We start from the raw sequence: 23,336 nt of genomic DNA on the forward strand, positions 1-23,336 counted from the left end.
AATAGACGACACTTTGGTCAGGAGTCGGTCGAAAGGAGGTCGCCGCTTTAAAGTTTCTATATCCTCCACAGAGTAATATAAACGTGAATTATTGATAGGTTTTCTTTTTGTAACCATTCTTGGCCTTCCGAACTTTTTGTATTTATTAAATAATAGACAATACCTTCAAACGAGTTTGCCGCTTAAAACTTTCTATATCGTCCTCAGAGTAATATGAACGTGGAATTTTGACATGTTGTGTTTTAAATTTAATTCCATTTTCAAAATTGAATTTATACCAACGCAAGAGGCCGTATATAAATTACCTCGCCAATCCGAAGTAACGTTAATAAGTTAATTCGTGTTCAAATCGCGCGCGTGTTAGTTGAGGCCATATCTAATGAGCGACTATTGTGAATTGTCCGTGAGTTATGGTCCGAGGTAAAAAATCCGTGATGTGGTGTATTAATGGGGTATTAGCGATCTACGGTAGTGTTTAGCATACTCGTGTAAGGGTTGGAACTTTCGAAATGTGAAACTATGATAAATATTGCCTGCACATTGGAATAGTGATTAGTAGAAAATATTTTATTAAAAATGATTAAAAAAAACATGTGGCATATACGTACAATGTTTCGAGATACGTAAAATAAAAATGTGCTTTAATAAATTAAATAAGGTAAGACATAAATCAGGACTATATTAAAAAGGAAAAATTCACATAATTTACGATAATTTTAGATCAGTTGGTACGAATGTTGGGGATACTACGTGGATAGGTAATGTTTGTACAGTAGAGATTTAAAGAAAGATAGAGAAGGAGCCAAGCAAATAGAGACGGAAAGTGAACATTTTTCGCTTTTGCGCATTTGTTTCTTACTTCACAATTCAATAGCTAAATAGATTTTAAATAAGAAACATAGATCATAGCCATTAGACATGACTAGATTACAAAGACAGTTGTGAAACCAAAGCGAGTTAAATTCATTTTTGTTGGAAAAAAAAAATTGTTTATTTCCTAAGGCAGGATTTCTTGAGTACATTTTGAAATGTGACCCAAAACGTTTAATAAAATATTACTTAATTATCACTGTAATTATTTACAGTTAAACTGAGTTTATTGACCCCTATTCGATGACCAATGATGAAATATAGTTTAAGTGTACACACATCTCGACACCATAAAGACAAAATATTTCTCGGAATTTTCGAGACAATCGCCTAAAAAACAATTAAATCGTAATTAAGGCCCGTATTAAGACGGTTGGCATGCGTCTGCGCATTACACTGTTTTTGGTTATAGGGAAGTTGAGCAATATCGATATTTTATACCTTTCATAACGTTTGACAAAATTTCTTAAAGTCGTTTTTTTTTTGTTAATTATTGGTTTTTTTAAACCAATTGCTTACGCCAAGTACAGCGTATAAAATATGCGAAACAATTATTGTAATATATACTAACTTAAATACTCCTTTAAGCAACTAACACATTACTACATAAAAAAACGTCTTACATTCGTCAATGTCTTCCCAAAGTGTCGCAAATTTCTCATACATATTTCATATACATATTCTTAACCTACTATAATAATTAATAAATAGAAAATTAAAATATATTCTAAAAGTTTGCTCCCTTGCACTGTACCTTTAAAGATAGCCTTCCAATTTATTATCATATTACTTATAAAGTAATGTTGTACATCTTAATAAATATTTAACATATTTGAGTCGGTTGATAATTTTAAAACGATAGGTGACTCTGACTCGGCCCTTCGTATAATATTGAGATTACTATGAAAATTTCCTCAGTTTAGAGGTTTCTCAGCTATGTGTGAAACTAACATTTAGCCAGCAACATGCTATTTAGCTAATACATGCAAATTATAATCTGATTATCGTTTCTTATATATTTTACGATTCGCGTATGGTTGTGTAAATGTTTTTGTTCGTTGGTCGTGTTTTACAAATTAATACAATTTCCTCTCTTCACTGGTAAAAAATGTTGGTTTTAGGGTGTCATTTCTAGAAATACTGTAATGATTTCAGTATGTTTTCTTTTCTGAGTGATTTGAGTAGTACTAACAAGGGGTAAAGGAATCAGTCACCCACGTAGTCCTGGAATGCGTTGCTGAGGTTAAACAACGTGCAGAAATCCTCGGAGCAGTGAGATCGCTCCTTAAAGCCAGATTACCCATGAGACTTCTGTGCTTCTGGAAGGAGCTAAGCTGGCGTAGTTAACCAAGACTTTACAACGGACCTAGTGAGAGTCTAATTGCGGAAATGGAAGTGGTTCTTCTGTTTTAACTGATTTTCTAACTGAATGTTACACATGTGTTATGTTATTTATAATGCTGCCACAGAATTATCAAATATGTAGGTAAGATGAATATCACGGTGACGCGCGGGTCTCGCCCATAAATATCATGAGGCCATTCCCGTTGCCCGGACCTGATTAGGTCATTGGACTTAAGGACCTATTTAGGAAAGGAAGATACTCCCCTTCTGTGTAGTCACGGCCACAGATCTGCCTGATCGTATGGTAGGCTATTAGGGGTTATATCTAATTAAAAAAAAATCGCCTATAAAATAAATTGCAATGTCTCACAAAACTATCGATACATACGAACATCACTGTTCTTACCATTTAAGGGACAATGCGGCTTCAAAACAATCACATCTTCATTAATTACAAGTGGAATTTTTACTGAGGGTACCTTAATAAGACAGGATAAAAACCTGTTGAATCCCAATGCTGTCCTTTACAGGAGAAAACACGTCGTTATGATTTCATAAATCACTGCGTTTTTATATCTATGTCTAGAAGCTTCGGATTTTACAATACGCCGTTTTTGACAATTGTATGTCGTATATAATAATAAAGCATACATTGTCTTTTCTTGTTAACCTAATGTCCTAACTTCCTTCAGTACCATTCTACTATTAATTTATAATTATACACCTTCCATATAAACAAGTGTTTGTTGCTCGCTTATCTAAAATCATCAAAACCTTGATTCAAATTTATTTTGCCAACAATTTATAACACAATAATGTTATTTACATTCACTTAAAAGCGGCAACACAGTTATAAGCTTCTGCAAAGTGCTAATTAACTCTTCATTTATGTAATTAAAGTGTGTGAATGAATCTGGCGCTTTTACCAGTTGCAATTGTACAGTTTTGATGAAACCAACGTTTTGATTAACGTTTAACCAGTTCGAGGAAGAGCGATTCGAATCGCTGACGACCAATCACATTCCGAGCGGCATGATCGGCTTGGTTGATAAAGAAAGTGAGGGCTCACAGTATCTTCTTTCGAATTTATGATGGAGAGTGTTCAGAGAGTTGTTCATCATCATCATCGGACGTCGAGGGAGAATACGAAATTCCACCCGTATCACCTCGTTCCATACTAAGTGTTTTTTAATGGAGGTTTTTCCCAGCACTACCACTATGTGGAGCCAGGTGCCTACTGAAGTATTTTTGAACCCCTTCGACTTAGGGTCCTCAAAAATTATTATTCGGCACGGGCATTAAGAGTATCTATGGGTCCACCACCCATATCACTTAACATCAGATGAGATTCCTGTCCATTAGCCGCCTGTTATATATAAAATAGCTATGTAGTATAATTAAATATAAGTAAACAAGAATTTACTATGAGCTTAGCTAGCTATAATGTTATCGATATATGTAACCAAAATAACACAATCCATTTATCTTTGTTCCAGTTACAATGACATCAAAGAAACGGTACCGCGCAGCGAGATAGTGAAGAAATGACGCAGAGAACAGGGAAAGGGGTGGAGATGACTTGATTGTGCGAGTGTTTTAAATGATGATAGGACTTTATAATGCCTGATCGGGAAGTGCCTGGAAGCGGTTTCTTGCCTCTGCAGTTTCCTTCGGCTTTCGCTGCGTTCCACGCGACAGCTGCGCAGGCGCCGCCGGGCACGATGCACCACGCGACGCATTACCATCATCATGCTCAGTAAGTTAATTATATGTATTTTAAGCTATAACACAATTCTACTAAAGTATGAGTGTGCTGGGTGTTTGCGAGATAATACCCGTACAGAGAGTCCTCGATTTATCTATTTAAATATGTATGTGTGTGTGTTGTTGCGGGAACAAATGTTTTTTGTAACATAATTAATTAAAATTACATTTTATACACGTTGGTGTATAAAACCTTTGAAAGAAGGCTGTAATTAAGGCTTGTTTATCATGTAAAGTTATAATAATAATGTATTTACATCACAATAACACAAAAAAGGAAAAATAATATAAGGATGCAATTGGGCGGTCCTACTAAAGCAATTACCTCAAGATAAATCATCTTTTAGTAGTATTACGCTGGTTGACTTGACAAATGAAATAGTTTCCACAGTAATCAGTGTCCAGGTAAATTAATATCGTACAAATTGCGATAATATATCAACTGACATTTTGCTCATAATTACTTCCATCAAGAATGCTTTGCATTTTTGCATCTCAATTTATAAACAGCTGCCTTTGCATGTAACACAAAATAGAAGCATCTCCTTAACGTTACGACATTTTTGTATACCACGTTGGACAAAGAATCTGACAAAGAATTCCTGTGCAGTGTTTCCCAGTCGTGTCTGTGCCATGCCATTAGTATTTCTAAAATGCTTGTCCCTATGTAATACACATTTTTAATAACAAAAATTAAATTGTTCAGTAAAAAAGAAATGATAGGTTTTAGTAAGAAATCGCTAGGAAACGAAACACTGTAAGGAAATTTAAAAACATAATGAATAACGTCCAGTATATTTTTTAATTGCCCCCCCCCCCCCAGGCAGGCACTGCTTGCACTGCAAAAAAATTATATATTAGTTTTTATTTACCAATGTATCAGCTTTGACAAGCTTTTAAAAATAATAGTAATTTAAAAAATGTGTGTGTGTGTCAGCTACGACGCACGATTGGAGTTTACTCCTTACGAATGATAATTATGATATATATCGAATAGAAAAAAAGGGTATCTGCTAAAATGATAAGAGAAACAAACATATATCTGTAATTATTCGGATTATTTATATTACTTCAATAAAGCGTATTACAAAACAATATAAAGATTAATAATAATAATAATAATTGTGTTCAATTTATACAAATCCAATTTTAGAGAGAGAATGATATGGAATTATTCTTTTACACGTTCAATCCTACAGATATATATGTTTGTCTCTTTCTACGTAACGCCTCAACTTTTCGTGTTACACTTGATTTTACTCCTCATAAAATTTCCGTACCGGGCCTTATAACTCAAATCGTTTCTTAAGGAGTAAACTCCAAAAATTGTACCGATTAATCCATAGGTAATCGTACAAAACAGTTTTAAACTTCCGGATAAAAGGCTAAACTCCCTTAGGCTAAAACTTCGTAGTTATGACATCGTCAACGCCATTTTGGTATCCTGCTGATCTTTGTGGTCACAACAAATAAGGGGCGGTTCATAATAATTTTATAAATAAGGAAGATCTTCTTATGTTTATAACGAATATATTCAAAATTACTGGACCGATTTTAAAAATTATTTTACCAATAATATGCTACATTATCCCTGCGTAACATAGGCATTTTTTTTTAAATGACCAACCGCGTGGATCCAGGACAGGTCATAAGGAGCTGTCCGCCTACAGACGGCGTTATTGTTACATGTTTTAACAACCTTGACATGACAGCGCAACCATCTTGATGCTATAAGCCTGGACAGCTACCACGATCGCTACCGCATAACCATGGAAAGTGTTCAGAGGAGTCGTTTGGACTAATACCAGTACCTGCAGCTGAGTTTCATCATACGACGTTAACGCTTAATACAAAATGTATCACCGCGATGTCCGTCGTTCCCCAACTGAGCGGTTCACCACCACTATGTGGAACCAGCTGCCCACTGTAGAATTTCCGAACCAATTCGACTCAGGGTCCTTCATTAAAAGAGTATAATTTTTTTTAAAGGCTGGCCACGCACTTGTATTATCCATGGCGGCAGTATCACTTAACGGTGAGCATCCTGCCCGTTTGCTTCGTGTTACATAAAAAAATTGGGCGTGTTTTGTGCTATAAAACAATTTTCACTTAAAATAAATTTACTCCTTTTATGAAGACACCTTGCTAATTGCAATCTTCGCTTAGCCAATGGAATAATCGATACTTAACTACAATGTTATGTTTTAATAAAAGTTTAATTTACGGCTATTAAATAATCCACTTTATCTTTGAGACTAAATTAATTTTAGTGCCTTTTGCATTAAAACATGTTTGTTTTAATTTAGTCTTTGTAGGTATCCACTTAAAATAACTAGAGTAAGAGAAAAAGAATTACGAGAAAAAATATCCATCGTAAGAATTTCAGTCACAGTGAAAATGTCTGTATTTTTTTTTAATAACTCCGTGTATAAAACAGGACAAGAAAAACAATTAACAACGTATGTACTGTGCATTCATTAATTGCTTTATTTTTCACATGACATTCAAGTTAATAATTCTGCATTTAGTTTATTACATTTTAATTGCATTCACTTATCGTATTATATTCGAATGGGTTAAGCGTATCGGATGTATTCATCTACATAAGTAATTTTATAATTCGCGAGGCAAGTGTCCTTTCATATCGTTTCATGTCCTCGACTCATTCCGAAACGCCATCTCCGTTTATTGGACTAGACTATAAAATTGAGTGGTTCATTAAGCATTTGTATTCATACACGCCGCAAGTTCATTGCGTAAGTGCTACCTCATAACGTGATAGTCCCTCACAATCTGCTAGTTTCGCTGTCATTAGGAAATCCATTTATTGAGCCGGGAGCAGGTAAAAATTTAGATTACAGTCGCCATATTAAAGTTTACGGTCGCATAAAACTCGCTTCGGTGAGACAAGGTGTTACTTAATAATAATTTATTGCAACACACGAGACCCTGACGATAACATTAATCTCCTCTAACCGGACAATGAAAAAAGGATCCATCGGAGGTATAGACAGGAAGTCATCAAAGGAATTGAGACATTTATGTTAGAACGGACGTAAATAAAAGCAAGCGTTTCAACAAATGATTCGGTCGCAGTTTTCAAAGGATAGGTGATGTATGTAGGCGCACGGCTCGCTCGACTGCAATGATTAATGTTCTGGCCGCAGCATCCCAGGATATTAAAATTTTAAAACGTTAATTTACTAAACAGTTCACTTTTAAAACGTTGAGTGATGTGACGGCCCGCGGGCCCGGTACAGTTGCAATATTTTAAACGTTATTGTTCTCAGTCTTAGCATCAATGGGGGCTTTGTGATGAGAACTGGTGTAAATCAGGGCTGGGAAGTCTACTAAATCATTCGCGAGAGATGGAGTCGATTCAATAATTAGTTCTTCGTATTTATAAATTTTACTACTAGGAGCTTTTCATACAGTATTCTCATGATTAGACTGCAGTACTTCACCAGTGTTTTCTTTCATCTTTTTGGTATAACAGGGGCATGCAGAACACTCGTCTCATATTAAGTCATACCGTCGCCCATGGACGGTTCGGGAATACTTCATTGGGCAGCTGGTTCCACATAGTGGTAGTAGTAGTCGCCGAAACTGCCTTAGAAAACAGACTGGAACGACGTCAATGTGAAGTTTTTGTTCGCTATGATAGGCACTCTCCTATCATCCATTGCAATAAAATATACTCGAGCGGAAGTCCCGATCGGGTGTACCCATTAACGGTTCCACGGTGCCTCATTTAACCCAACCTCGATAATTGCCACCACGTGTTTATTTCTAAGCATTCTAATTATATCACGCACAATGGCTTGGACACGTATTTTCGTCTTCGCTCCGTCAAATCGGTTCTGTACTCGGTCGATGTTCGTTTGATTCATTAATGTTTTGTCTAATGAATTAGTGTTACGTGTTAATATGAACTTTACGTCTTGTATATAGTATTTAAGTGTTTAATTATTTTTAGGTAATGTATTATGAATACCTATGAAACAGGACTTATAGACACATTTTTGAGACATGTCAGTTCTCAAATAGACTGAGATTAATGATATAAGTTAGCTTGTTTTTTACAAACTTGGTATTTTGACAGTACCAAGTTTATATATTCTTAATGCAGTTATGACTGTAAAAAACATACAAAATATCTTATTATACAGAGGGATCCAACACGGCTGTGTGTACCTGCATGCTCCAACACGATGTATGCAAAATTTTTTTACTAATATTAATAAAACTATCTAATCCTAGAAGTTATAGATCACTGCCATGTAATTGTTTGAAGGGGACGGTGATTAAATTTTTAAAGGCAAAATGGCGTAGGCTAGTATTTTGACCATAGATTTGACACCGATTTTAAATAACTTAACTTAGACATTTTATGTTCTTAATAAGACATTGTAAAAAATTATATGACATTTGTATGTCTAGTATATTATATATGGCTGATTGTGCGGATATTTGTAGTGGATCGATCTAATTGTACCACTATCTTGGCAAATAAATAATTTTTCATTATAATAACCATACATAAAGGTTGTTTTGAGTTTCAATATCAAAAACAACTGCAGGCTGAGGGTTTTGGCAAGTTTTTCAAGGCTTTTAATTACACGATTTGAGTTACGATCAAACATTATACTTACATTTTCAAATAAGAGATTTTGAATTAAACTTTGCTATTATTAGATCGTGTCAATACGTTGTTTTCATGCTTTAAAAATATTTTATTCTTAGGCTTTCCTTGGCTTAGGCTTGCATCGTAAGAATGTTAGTATCAAAACCCATCCAAATTATTTTTACTATGACATAAATACAATTTGAATATAATTCGTATCTAAATTCTTATGTCATTTTAAGCCTGAATTTATTATGTGGCATTGAATAAGTTGTTTACATAAATAATAGATGTGGTAATATTTTTATCAAAATCCCCGTGGGTAACATGAACCGGTTGGGTTCGAATCGATAAAAGTGATATTGTAGATACGAAGCTCAAAATAACTTTTCTTACGGCTTTATTCGTTTTGACCCCAGTATTTATACGAATGAGATGAAACTTTTAAGTCCTGTAATGTAGGTTTTTTAATAGCTAATAAATGTAAAATGATATTTTTTGTTTATTTATTGCAAATTTTATTTTTATATGTTATATGGTATGATTATATGACTATTTGGTACAATTATCTTCCAGGTTGCGTCCTGTATTATTATTCTTTTTGTAGTGTTATACATATATTAAATATTTTTAGGAAAATAAGTGTCTGATGAAGCTTATCCTCTTAGCTTTTAGATGATTGAACTATGGGCCCTATTTGAGAGTAAGCCCCGAGGAGGTACCTTTTGAGTCACTTTTTAAATGAGCCCATGAATTTACTCGCCGGGCAAGTGAGCAAGACAAGGATTGTTAATTTATAGGATCAGTAGAGACTTCAATGACTACAAACCACGAATATCACTGTTTCGCAAAAACACCGGCATCTCCAGCCAATTAGCAAACGGCAACGATAAAACTATAAATACATAGTACATCAAGATAAAAGGTATACTAATTTAAAATAAACTTTATTGGGTAGCCATAAAGAGTAGTGTAAAATCTTTTTTGAAGACCTTCATGCTACATAATATACTATAGTTTATCAATTAAAAAAAGAGTTAGTTATTATAATCATTTGCCATTGTAAGCCAAATAACAACTTAAATAAATAATTACTTTTATTATTAAACATAGGCTGCAAATAAAAGCTTGCTTAAGATATGAACTGTCAAATGACAGTTTGAAAATTCGAAGTTATGTAAGCGCCAGATTTACTTATCTTTTGTCCTAAACGTTTAGCTTAACAAACTATAGACATTTTTCTTAAACCTTTATTAAAAGTTTTGAATAGAAGGGTTTGATTTTGAGCTTTAGGAAGAGCTTAACATGTAACCCAACGCGTCTGATAGGGATCTAATTGTCAATGAACCACACACGGAGCTTTTGTTTTAGTTTGTGGATGCGGGTTGAAGAATGGGTTGTGGGAACATGTGTTTACTGCTTTTTTTACACTCAGTTTTTAAAAATCTCTTGACACCTTACATTGCAAGATGCCAAAGGCTTCATCACAATTAACAGTTTTTTTAAACTACAATTTTTGCTATCCGTAACCATTCGTAGCAATAATGTATTATTATAAATACTCAAGTATTTTAACTTGTCTGATTTTATGTGATGTTATGTGCTCACAATTCCAGAGGGCTAGCAAGTGCGTTGCCGGCCTAATTGGTAAGTTTTATATGTTGACTTTCTGTAGAAGGGAAGAAGTCATTTTGACTTTAGGGACTTTAAGACTTTTTGATCAATTCGCCTTGGGGTCCATCAAGAGAATAGTTCCAATTCTTAAAAGACCGGCTACGCACTTTCGATCCTTCTCACAATGGACGGCAGAATCCCTTATCATCAGATGAGCCCGGCCAAGTTGCCTCCTATTACATTAAAAAAAAAAAAAAAATATATATATATATATATATATATATAAAGCATATACATAATAGTCTTATATTAAGCCTATTGGGAAAGCTTTTATACTCGAACTTTCAAGTCAATAAATAAATTCCTTCCGCGCGTTTTTGTATTTCCAAGAATAATTTGTTAGCACAAGAAAACCCATAAATGTCCTATTCATATTTCATAGACTTGCTTCTAAACACGTCGCGACTAAACGTTATTATATATTACTAACGGATGTTGACGTTTAAACCTCGTTTAAATATATTTTTATATGCCAATATAAAGCCTTGCAATCTTTTATAAGCGGACTAATCAAATTCGTTATTTGACCAAACAAACTACTCCTATATTTCTAAAACACACATATACATTAGTTATAATATTCTTAACCGTCATAGTAATAATAATAGTAATTAAACAATTTTTTAAATTTTTTAAAAATTTCTTTGAATCTTCTATTGTAATATATCATTCTAAAACAATTAATCTAACTACTACCGAATCATTTCCTAATAAGGAGTTTACGCCAAATAAAAAAAAAACATAAACTGTGGCGCTACAACCATTTTAGGTATGGGCCTAAGGTTACACACACGATTTTTTAGATAGGCAAGACGGTCTCTTCACTATGTTTTCCTTCACCGTTCGAGCGAATGTTAAATACGCACAGAAATTCCATTGGTACACAGCCGGAGATCGGCTTCAGGGATGAGAGTCGCACGCTGAAGCTGATAGGCCGACATTGCTTCTAAATAAAAAGAACCGTTTCGTCGTCGAACCGTCGTTAACATGGCTAAATAGTACTTGTAGCATCATGATAACGTGGAGTTGAAAGACAACAATGTAATATTAAAATCTATTGAAATTCTATATAACGCCCTCTATTGGTGCGATGTGATATTCAAAATGCCGCTGAATTAATTTTCTTCTCTTATTTTCGCGTAGACAATATTACGATATATAAAGCATAAAATACGAAGTTCCCGATTTATTAATAGTCCGTTATTACAATAGACCTCTGTGAAGACCGGAAATACCAATTTATGACCGGAACTCGTTTAACGAGTGGCCGTCATAGATTTTTTGTTCAAGGGCCAATGCAATGATTGTTTAAATAGAAGACTGCCCTATACTTAGTATAGTACTAATATATTTAGGGAACTAGCTAGATGAGCTTTTGTCTTTTACTATTAAAAAAATAAACCATTCCAATGTTATTTTATACTATTCATGTCTTAAATAAAGTTAAAGGTCAAATATACAAAATATAGTCGCGATACAATTTACGTAATTATTTATTTATTTGACACTCCTGTCCTAACAATGATTAAATTTTACAGACGAAACAAAAAAAAACCAAGAAAGTAATCAGGAAAAACACAATAACATAATAAAAAATTAATGAAATTAACTATTACAGGCACTAACGAATAACGGAACTTTTGACAGTTCACTCAACGGACAATGATAAAGGTCCGTTAACTAAATTTATACTTCGAATCTTGTGTAAGTAGATAATATTAGTGTACAAACGCACGCTGTTACAAATGGAAGAGAATCCATAGTTTATACTCAGATAGCCATTGAGTTTAGACTCCATCAACTTCCTTACTGTGGATTCCGATGAATGATTTCTACTAAAACCACGTATTTGAACCGCAGCACAGATCTGCTCAAAAGCAGATGTCACTATTTAAAAAAAACTATATGTGAAGATTTTTATTTGCCCCACATTGTTATACAAAATACCCTCCGTATCACCTCGACGTCCGTCGTTCCACAACTGAGCGTTTTCTAAGGCAGTTTTTCTAAGCCGCGCACCACCACTATGTGGAACCAGCTGCCCACTGAAGTATTTCCGAACCATTTCGACTTAGGGTCCTTCAAGAAAAGAGCGTACCAATTCTTGAGTGGCCGGCAACGCACTTGCGAGCCCTCTGGCAATGTGAGTGTCCATGGGCGGCGGTATCGCTTCATATCAGGTGAGCCTCTTGCCCGTTTGCCTGCTATTACATTAAAAAAAAAAATATATATATATATATACATCTATTTCTGTATTGTGCTGTAAATCTTCTAAATAAATAAAATAAATTATAGGCTGTTACAAAATTTTGTGTTTAAAGCCTTTTTTTTTGCCCTTTTACATACTATATAACTAATACATACATTCAGTACACACGTATATACAAAACGAACACCTAAAACAATTGTGTAAGTCAGTGAACACAATATAAAATGTTACTGTAAAGAAAACGAGGAATTTCTGACAAAGTTTACATTGTACCAAAAAACGTATTTCTCTTAAAACGAACCAACCATATCCATTTGCTCTTGTCAAAGTACAAAAGTTAATCTCGTAAGTCCAAGGATTGTATTAATCGAGCTACAATAAATCGCTTGAACTTTTTACGTTCGATTGTTCCCGCGCAGGCCGCGTGTCGTATAAAAATCTTTAATAAAATAGGTCTGATTAAGCGCGAAACTGGAATCGAGAAATGGGTTCTGTTTTTAAAATTAAAAAATATATCAATGGCGACAACCTTATTAGGTCTTGCACTCAGATCAGCATCTGTTTCATGTTCGTTTGTCAATCTAAAGGCAAGTAGGCAATCAGCCTACTGTGTTTGACACACGCCGTCGTCTTTTTTGGGTCTAAGGCAAGCTTCCTTCACCGAAGGTTAAACTCGCACTTAGATAGTTCATTGGTGCAGCCGAGGTTCGAACTAACGACATCAGGGATGAGACTCGAACGCTGATGCTACTAGGCCAACACTGCTCTGGGTTCTGTTATTAGTCTTGTAACCAGACATGATTCTTTAATTTATCCTTCACCCTATAAGCAAGTGTTCCCATCCTTCATTGGTGCACAGGAATTTCTCGAGTCCAGAGTTGAGAGTCGGTCAGAGTATTTAAAAGGATTAACGACTCTTTCAGAGAACTCTAAACCCATTCATTGTCATATGGCGTGTTAAAGCTGTTTTATTTACAGCAAATACGAGAGCAATAAAATATTGAGTACAATGGTATTATATCGTTTAATAATTATATCGATAATTTATATTTATTGACTAACAGGTATATAACCTATTGATACACCCATACATACAGCTTTCATGACTAGTTAACATGACTGACATGATGATTTATAAATTCTATTTATGAAATTATTTAAAAAATTCTATTATTTAAAAACTATTACATACTGTATCTATTATCAACTCACCCGGGTTCATAACAGAACATAAATGTTTTGTCTGGTACGCAAGGCTATACCGTCAATAAAACTTATGCAGAAATGGGACACTTTGTTTTTTTTTATATGACACTATTTATATTATTTATTTGTTGGTTATTGGATTGACTTATAAAACGTTAAAGTATGAAAAGTAATCTTGATTAGTTACGACAAAATAATATAAATAGATTTAAAAAGTTTTGTTAAGTTTTTAATGAATTAAGCAACCAGTTGCGGTACAAACTTTAAGGTCTGGTCCGCAGCTTTGTGTATCTCTTTCATGCTTAGTTGTTTTTCTATAGGCAAGTAGATGATAAGCCTCTTGTGCCTGACACACGCCGACGACTTTCTTGGTCGAGTTTCCTCAAGATGTTTTCTCTCACCGTCAGTGCAAATGTTAATTGCACATATAGACAAATATCAAATTAGCCCAGTACGACCTCAGAGATGAGACTCGATGAAGCCATTAGGCCAGCACTACTTTTGTATAAAGTAATGTGAAGATTTCACTGTAAAAATTAAGTGGACATTCCAAAGAGCGATACCTTCCTATGGTAGCGTCATATTAAAAATATTTTCAACAGTTATTGAATAATGATTAAAAGATTTCAAAGTTCTTTAATAGTCATGTGTCCCAGTGGTCAGAAATAACAGGTAAGTACCGCTCACGAACAACAATTGTATAAAAAATGCGTTGCCGGTTTTAAGGTAATACAAACTGTTTTGATTATTTGAAGCTCATATCTCCTTGAGAAGTCTCATATGTAGACGTTGTTTTATAAATAAAAAGTTTATGCACAGTAGTCGAACCCATTATCCGTTTTAATGCGTTGAAATCGAATCCCATAATGCTTGGTTAAAAAATACAAAAGTGCGCATGCGATGTCGCGTGACGGAGCCAGTTGCGGTGCGTGTGGATTTAATTGGTCCCATAAATGCTTTGATCGCGCAAATATTTGCGAATTATGACTATTAAGCGTAGCCGTTATTTAATTTACAGTTGTTGATATAATAATAATCCAGGGGCGTTTTATTAGTCTTCGCCTCTGTGAGGATCTGTTGCTTTGAATATGTAATCAGTTTGTGCATGACACAGGTCATTGGCTAAGGTTCAGAAACGATAGCAAAGTCGGACTTCCGTACGGCAAAGTGTTGTTTTATCTTTGCTATTAAACATTACACATGTCACAAAGAGGATAACCAAATAGTTATGAATATATATTATAGAAACCAGATCCACGCAACTTCCTTACAATAGAGTAACCCACAATATATCAGCACACAAGAGGACTCTTTGTATTGAAGTCATGGGTCCGCCGAGCATCTGCGAATATACGGGAATTCATGTCTTGATTTAGAATCTCAGACATAGTTCGCTTCTCTCTGACTCTGAATTAGGGTTCATATCTTACCCCATTTTAAAATATAGTACGACTGAGTTTTACTGCATCTAGAAAAAACTACTTCCAGCTGGACGTCGTCGTTAAGAGATGCAGGCCTTAACACTAGGACATTAGTGCTTTTGAATTTTTTTTGTAAACAGCTTAACATTGACTCTAAACAGTATTTCGCCACTCGACAAGTTTAACTAAATTTAGATATGAACCTCGTTGTAATTCTACACTGACTTCAAAGTCGCGAACTTGATTTTTGGCACCTGGACACGCTCAATGTTAAATTATAAAACCTTCCGTACAGCCATTCACAATTTTTTTACAAAACGACAAGTTCTAGGTCCGGGATAATCACCCAATAATAAATTTTAACTCTCATGAAGTTTATCTTCCTTCATAAGACCTCTAATAGCCTTTCTAGCGTGCGATCAAGCAGATCTAAGGCTGGGAAGCTAAGCAGCAGGAGAGTGTCTTCTGCCAGCTACCGCGGGATAGCTCATCATCAATGCCAGCACAATCTATCCAGTGCTTCCCGCTTCTAATTGCGCACCCCTATTGTTTCAAGGTCCTTGACAACTCCATCTCACCAACGCAGCCTCGGTTTAAAGGGTTTTCTTTTGGGGGTTGTGAGTTTAGTAAGGATCTTGACCGCGAAATAACTACTGAAGAATATAATTAGTTGTAATGAGTAGTTATGATATTTATGGATGAGTCGGAGCCCACTGGCCAGCTGGATCTGCATCATCTTTTGTGCTTCATCTTTCTGATATATTTGATAATTCTTTAGCGGAATATTTCCAGCTATTATTATACCTCCTCGCCTCTCCACACCCGGGGTATATGCCTGCTCCTTTGTCGTCCTGAATCAACAGGACGCGGAGAGGGAAGCGGATCTTAAAACTCTTAACAAATATTATTCACAGTAATATCCAATTAACACACAAAAATCCATAAATATTCGTTATAATGAGAAAATTTTACCAAATCATAAAATTTTTACAATTTCATCTTGCGTGACATTTTATTGTGCTATAAAAAGGGCGTAATTTTTTATTATCTTCATACCGGTATTGAGATCGCAGTGAAATTTTATAATTATATTATTAAATGCTAATGATTTATAAAATTGTACTGATTACGAAAAACTACATTTTCAAAAGCAGAAAATAAAATAAAATAAAATCAATCAATCAAATTACACTATAGGCATTGAAATATCGATATGTCTCTCTGAAATTGTGACATAAAGTGTTACACCATAACATTGTTGGAAAAGGCTTCTTTTTGGAATTTAGTGCGTCGCCGACCTCTAAGAGAAAAGTGTGCTCTTTTTAATTTGGAGGTCGAATCTCCCAGAGAAGACCTGCACTGGAAACCGATTCTACCAAGCCAGTTCGCTATGCATAGTGATGATGAATGTGGAAGGTCCAAATCTAAAATATATCACACTAAAAGGTCGAATACCAAGGTCATTAAACCTTCATAAAAACCCCTAGGCAACTTTACGACTCATTCAAAGTTTTATAACATGTACGTATAAACATACAGTAAACTGAACACCTAAATGGGAAATTTAAAACTCGGTCTGTTTACAGAGTCTAATTGGGATTTTATTGGTTGTAAAATAGTTTCATGTGGGCATGGTGTCTCTGGTTTGTTTACTCATCCCGTCATTGTAATGTAAAATTGTATGGACGATCCCAAATTCGATTGGCGTTAGTCAGTTTCGCCTTTTGCAAGTTATTGGACCTTGTATTATTATTTTGGGATTTTGACTCGCTTGATAGGTCTGAGAGTATGCTTTTGATTTAGATGACAATATTGCATAATAGCTTTCATTCAATATTCTGGTCAAAAAACAAATTCAAATTAAACAACTTTAATTGTAGAATACTTATTGTATAAACCAGTATTCAAGAAAAGAGCGTCAAAGTTTTTAAAAGGACCGCAACGCACTCGTGAGCCCTCCGAAATTGAGAGTCTCCATGGGTACATCAGGTGAGCGGGATCCCGTTTGGCCCCTGTTCTCTTCTTTAAGTACTCTAAATCAAATTGGTTTGGAAACACTTCAGTGGGCAACTGGTACCACATAGTGGTGCGTGGCAAAACATGCCTTAAAAAACGCTCAATTGTGGAACGACGGACGTCGCGGTGTTATGGGTGGAATGTACGTCGTATTATACCTGGATGTCCGATGTTGAAACGTCAGCTTAAGGTACGAACGAACAACTCCTCTGAAGACTCTCCATGGTAAATGCGGTAGAAGCTGCAGATCTCTTCGCAACGCCAAAGGGTCAAAATTCAATATGTGTCTGATATGCGAGAGTCACACGTCAGCAAATACCTATCGTGTTTGGACGAAACTGATAAAAAGGCGTTAAGAAATGTTACCAACTCTGCATTTATCTCGGGTCACACGCCGATAGCCCCGTATTAATTACTAAATACTTGCATACTTATATAAAACATGACTGGTCGGAATTTTTAGTATTCATTAGACATTTTTACAATTTAATATTATATACTTTGTTTAAAATATCATTAATCCAAGTAACCCAAAAGAGTAATGAAAATCAATAAATTGTCTATTATAATAAGACCTAGCATAGATCATGTTTCATCCTTGGGTAGAATGCCTGGCGAACCCATCTTTAAGGCGTGTGAAGGGCTGAAGTGTTTTTAGTGGGTGGGGTCTCGCTACCCCTCTGAAGCATAGGGATTTAAGTGTAGACTCAGCCGCACAGGCCCCGCGTCAAACTCGACATCATCAGCGCGGGCCTGCGTAAGCGCATTTTCACCTCATTAAAAAGTGGGATAATTTTCATCATCGGACGTGAGGGCAGAATACGAAAATCCACTTGTATCACTTCGATGTCGACGTTCCACAACTGAGCGTTTTTAAGTGTTTCTGCCGCGCACCACCACTATGTGGAACCAGCTGCCCACTGAAGTATGTCCGAACCCTTATCACTTAACATAAGCCTCCTGCCCGTTAGTCTCCTGTTCTATTAAACAAAAAAGTAAACCAGGCTCGTTACTCTGTAAATCCACGACACATTGCAATGATTGTGTCAACACTACAGTGTCAATGACAAGACAATTTCCATGTTATTCTCCTAATAACTAATATCCTTAATAACCTTGGAATTACGTGATACGATAACACATCATTGAAAATAACAATATCGCTTTTGAAGGTTGCGTGGTATAATTACTGTTCTTTATTGGCAAAAAATGTCAACGCACTTCAATAGAACAGCAATAAGCGCAAATAGACAGGTCGTTGGCTGTCAATTTCAGCCTTGTCCAGTCAATGCCCGTATTAACCCTATCTCTAAGTGCTCTGTATGCAGATGCGCCTGCGCATGACGTCATTTCGAAGAGATGCCCTTTGTTTGTATCCAATGTGTTTAAATATAACGACAGAATATTTACATTGACAGGTTTAAGCGAAATCTCAATCAGTCCTTTTGAGTCTACATCATTGATCTGCATAGTTACTCCGCTGGCACTGCGACCAAAAAGTGTCTTGGTCTCCAATATGTGAGACTTCCAGCGCACACTGTCCTGTGCTTCTTACCGCAAATTTCTGGCTTTCAGCTGCAGCGGGTCCTACCCACATTGAGGAGACCCTGGTGAACCATTTTCTGAATACACTTATCTTATTGATCAAAGGGACAAAAGTCCAAATGATGGCACGTATATTTAAATTCTATTTTGTCTTCATCTCTTTAGAACACGCGTAGATACGCAACATTATATTATGTCCGCTTTTCCAATCACAATAAATCGCAAAACAATCGTATAAAATAAAGAAAATATAACTTATTCATATATATAACTAGTACACTTATGAACGACTATAAAAAAGACATATACTGCCAGTACCCATAGAGCGTAGACGAGAGGAACTGGCATTAAACTCTGCGTAACTATTTTAATCGCTAAGATTTTTTACATTTACATTTTTTTAGGTACTTAATACTAAACAATTATTAGTTCATGATATTTTGCAACAATTATGTCAATATTGCATTATAAAGCAATAAAAAGTGGAGAAATAATTGAATAAGCATTGCTTTGATAGTATAATATACTAGCTAATATTATAGCTAGCTGTGAAATTAATTTCGCCTGACCCATTGGCCAATGGACTTATTGAGTGAGGGATGAAGATCCCTACCCTACTAGATTTTATATAAATTTTGTCACACTTAACGCTTCTGACAAGAAAAAAATGAACTGCTTTCAAATTCATTAATAATAATAACTGCGTTCCCTTGGCTTATGCTTGTGTAACAGTGTAACATGAATCGTCCAGAGTAAACAGTTACCAAACATAATAATAATAATTCACTACCCAAATACAAACATTAACCTAAGCGATAAAATAATTTTCTTTTTCATAACGAAACAGGTTATCTTCCGACCTAGGCTTCCACTCACACGTTCACTAATCCTCCATAAAAAAACTGCAAATCTGCGCTGAAAAAAAATCCTACAAGAAAACAGCGTACCAATTCTTGAAATGCCGGCAACACATTCGAGAGCCCTCTGGCATTCAGAGTATCCATGGGCGGAGATATCACTTAACATCAGGTCAGCCTCCTGCTGTCCTATTAAAAAAAACTTAAAGTTATGAATACTGAAATATAATAATAATGTAACTTACGTAACAGGTCTTCGATGATACGCGGTGTTTATTAACAGTATAATCTCCGGCCTTAAAGCCTCAGTCACAAATTTCAGGTCACCGACCCCACCGGAAGTACAGGGCTCGCCAGAGATTTATTTGTAAACACATGCGTCAACGCTCTCGCCCAATACACTGATTGTTTGGTTACATCTATATTGAACTTTATTACCTATATACAAGACATAGCGTCTTGTCTAAACTCATATTATGGGAGGATTATAATTATGGAAACGACCTTATATTTTTTATGGCGAAACTCCCAAGTTTATTACTACTAAATAATGTTGTCAAATAAGTGCTCTCAGTATTTTAAACCGAGTCTGGCGCAGGCTTGGAAACTTCCGGTGAACATGAAAATTCTTTAGTGCTACATATATATATTTTTCTAATTGAAATGACTTTTTTAATACACAACAACCCCTCGGGGTTTGAAATTCATTCATATTTATTAATGGACATTAGTAGACGTAAATCAAAATCAGAGGAACGAATATATAATATAAGGTGCTTTCAGGACCCGGAAAATGTATTCTTCTTGATTTTTCTTTTTTTTAATCACCTTGGATGTCAAAAAAGAGCCAGTAAATATATAATTATATATCGTTTACAAATCTGACTTGGTCAGTCGCGCTCTTCTTTTCTGCCCCTGTCTTCGGCAAGCATCTGCGCCTGGGTGATGGTAAGACCTGTATGGGCCTTTACTTGATCGGTCACGATAAGTTACTGGTTTTCGGCTAGTTACATGTCCAAAATAAGTCAGAATGCGCAGGTAACAACGTGTCGAAAGACGTAAAATGTTACGGTCTTAGTATTTACACGTTTGCTTAGCTGTCCAGAGGGACAAGCAACCCCCTCCAACACCACATTTCCAGAGCATCTATTTTTTCTCTCATCTTGACTAGACACCAAAAAATATTTATTACGATGTATATTTACATTGAATTTATTACCGTATTTTGTCGGTAATTGTTTAGTTTAGACGTCCGTGTTTATTTTTTCTTCATATGGATTAAAAGGGAACATTAATGTACTGTTTTGTAATGTTATAGTCAATAATGGAATCTTGTTCCTAAATTGGAATTGCCTTTGGTTAAATTTTAAACTAAAGGCAGAGTTTAACTTGAAGTACGGTACATTCCCAGGTTAAATTGTCTCAGATTCTCATAACTAAAACTATAAAGTATACTAGCGGACCCGACAGACACTGTCCTGCATGATATTTCAAGCGATTTTTAACAGAGTATGAAAGTACCGAATGCAGCGCATCTGCCGGGCCGATTTGTGAATCTAAACCATCCAGGGCGCCACCCAAACGCATACAAAAAAATTCATTCAAATCGGTCCATCCGTTTAAGAGTTCAGTGACCATAGTACATTAGAATTATATACGTATATATAAAGAGAAAACCTTATTGTAACGTGTACTAACTTAAACTATGTTTTTGTTAGGAATGATAAAATACCAAACTTAATAAGAAATGAGAACTGATAAAAATTAATGTCCTGAAACTGACTACCATCCAAAAGCAAGCGTTTACTTACCACGGTCCTGACTCACTCTCTGACTGCCGCTTGTATCCCATGGTCGTCAGTTATGACTTGTAACTCGTCCTTCTCTAGTACCTCCTGGATTTGGTCCATGTTACAACAGGACCTACTCAACCCGATTCCGCCAACCACGGTCATTATGTATGTCCTACTTACCGCTACTTATTTATTCTTGGCCAAACCACCTAAGCATTCTCTTTCATATCCTTGTCATTGCCTTATTTAAAACCTCACATACGGTTTCTCATTCATTCTTGGCCAAACCACCTAAGCATTCTCTTTCAAATCCTTGTCATTACGTTCTTTAAACCCACACTGCTCACAAAAAATAGAATAATAAAAAACACCTCGCACCTAAATTGCCGCATTAAACTTATTTAATATTACCATATAAAATGCGTCATAAAAAAATGAAACCGATTTCGTAACTGATAAAACCAACATATTGTGTCAACGATCATAATAAATTAAGCTGCAACGTAAAAATTATTTCGACACATACGCTATAAATCCATTATGTTTAGTACCACAGTTTATAGGTCTGCGCGAGAGTATTGTCTTAACAGAAATGTAAAGATATTTTTATTGCGTACTCATAATTAAAAAGATCTACGTAAGTCTGCAGCTAAATGAAGACGTTAAAGAAGAAATGAGTTAGAAAATATACCTACCGTTAACATCGTTAATGTAATATACCTATTTTAATAATTTAACTAGACATCTTTCATACATAAAACAAATTTAGCATGGCTTTACGTACAAAATTATACGCCAATCATTTCTTACATATGTATCACGTGGTTATTATATATTTTAATAGAGAACTAACGATCATATATTTTCTTGATGTAAATATAAACATACACGGTTTCGCTGTGTTTAGTATGTGTTCAATTTGATTTGTGTGCTTCCCGAAATCTTGCTACATTTATAATGAAATTAACACTTGATTTCCTACAGTTTTCTAAATTATTTTATTACATACAATTCGATATATTTACTTAATTACAAGTCATATATTATAAATAGATCGTTACTTAACGAAATGCCATCTAAAGTTCTCTTTACAAAGGGCGCTGTGTCCTCCGCTACACAAATAACTACAAAATAGTTTTAATTGGTACATCAATCGTTAGTATTCACGATGTTAACTCATAAATATGATAAGTTATCACTTTCATTGACTCGGTTGAAATGGGTATGATTTCGTCATCAATATTAATAAATAATCCCTTGTATATTTATTCCTCAGTATCCTTTGTATGTATTTTGAATACTGTTTAACGTTATGTATAAATTAATGGGTTTAGATTCGAAAACATGACCACTATGTTGAGTAGTGAATTATCATTTGCTAAGTCCGCACCTATTTACATACACACTTACGGCCTTAGATGCATTTTGTTTTTTTAGATGTAACACTGAGACTACTTTTTCTTTTAAATAAAATGTTCTTACCATGCAGCATGTACCACAAAAAGTTACCCACAACACAGGGGCTCCCTAGTGTGGAGACTAATGTTAGATTTTGTCACAACTATATTTCCGTTATTAATAAAGTTTATTATTATTTATTTAATATTTAATTAAGTATTTTGAGGTACCTAAACTGACTGAGATCGTCCATCAAACATTTATGAAATATCGGGTCAAAATTACGTTATAAGAAAATAATGGAAAACTGTGTGTAAAATTTAGTTTCCTAAATACATTCACTTTGTTAATTCAAATTATGAATTAATCGTAATTATAGCGGACATTTGTCGCGGTCTTTGGTCTATAAACATTATCTTAATGATATTGTTAACATTTAGAACGAAACATTAATTATTACATTTTGATTAAGTTGTTTTGGTAGTATGAATAAATGAAAAGGGGTATTATTTAAATGTATATTATAAATGTGTATATATATTACACAATATATTTTTACTATACTACTTAGTTCTACTTATTTATATGCTAATTTAATGGTCATAGTAGTTATTG

At 34.9% G+C, this 23,336-nt stretch overlaps 1 protein-coding gene across 4 annotated transcripts in view; it reads left to right on the forward strand.

Moving 5' to 3' along the window:
• Positions 1-23,336, forward strand: part of LOC123710820 (transcriptional activator GLI3) — a 95,376-nt gene that overhangs the window by 36,928 nt on the left and 35,112 nt on the right. For 3 of the 4 annotated variants that reach the window (XM_045663057.1, XM_045663060.1, XM_045663059.1), the window contains exon 2: positions 3,711-3,970. In XM_045663057.1, the coding sequence (XP_045519013.1) occupies positions 3,834-3,970 (137 nt within the window). In that variant the 5' untranslated portion in view covers positions 3,711-3,833. Of the gene's footprint in view, positions 1-2,660; positions 2,672-3,710; positions 3,971-23,336 lie in introns of those variants that run through there. The other variant, XM_045663058.1, reaches the window with a different exon arrangement.

Source organism: Pieris brassicae, chromosome 6 (genome assembly GCF_905147105.1).
Source record: "Pieris brassicae chromosome 6, ilPieBrab1.1, whole genome shotgun sequence".
NCBI classification, from domain to species: domain Eukaryota; kingdom Metazoa; phylum Arthropoda; class Insecta; order Lepidoptera; family Pieridae; genus Pieris; species Pieris brassicae.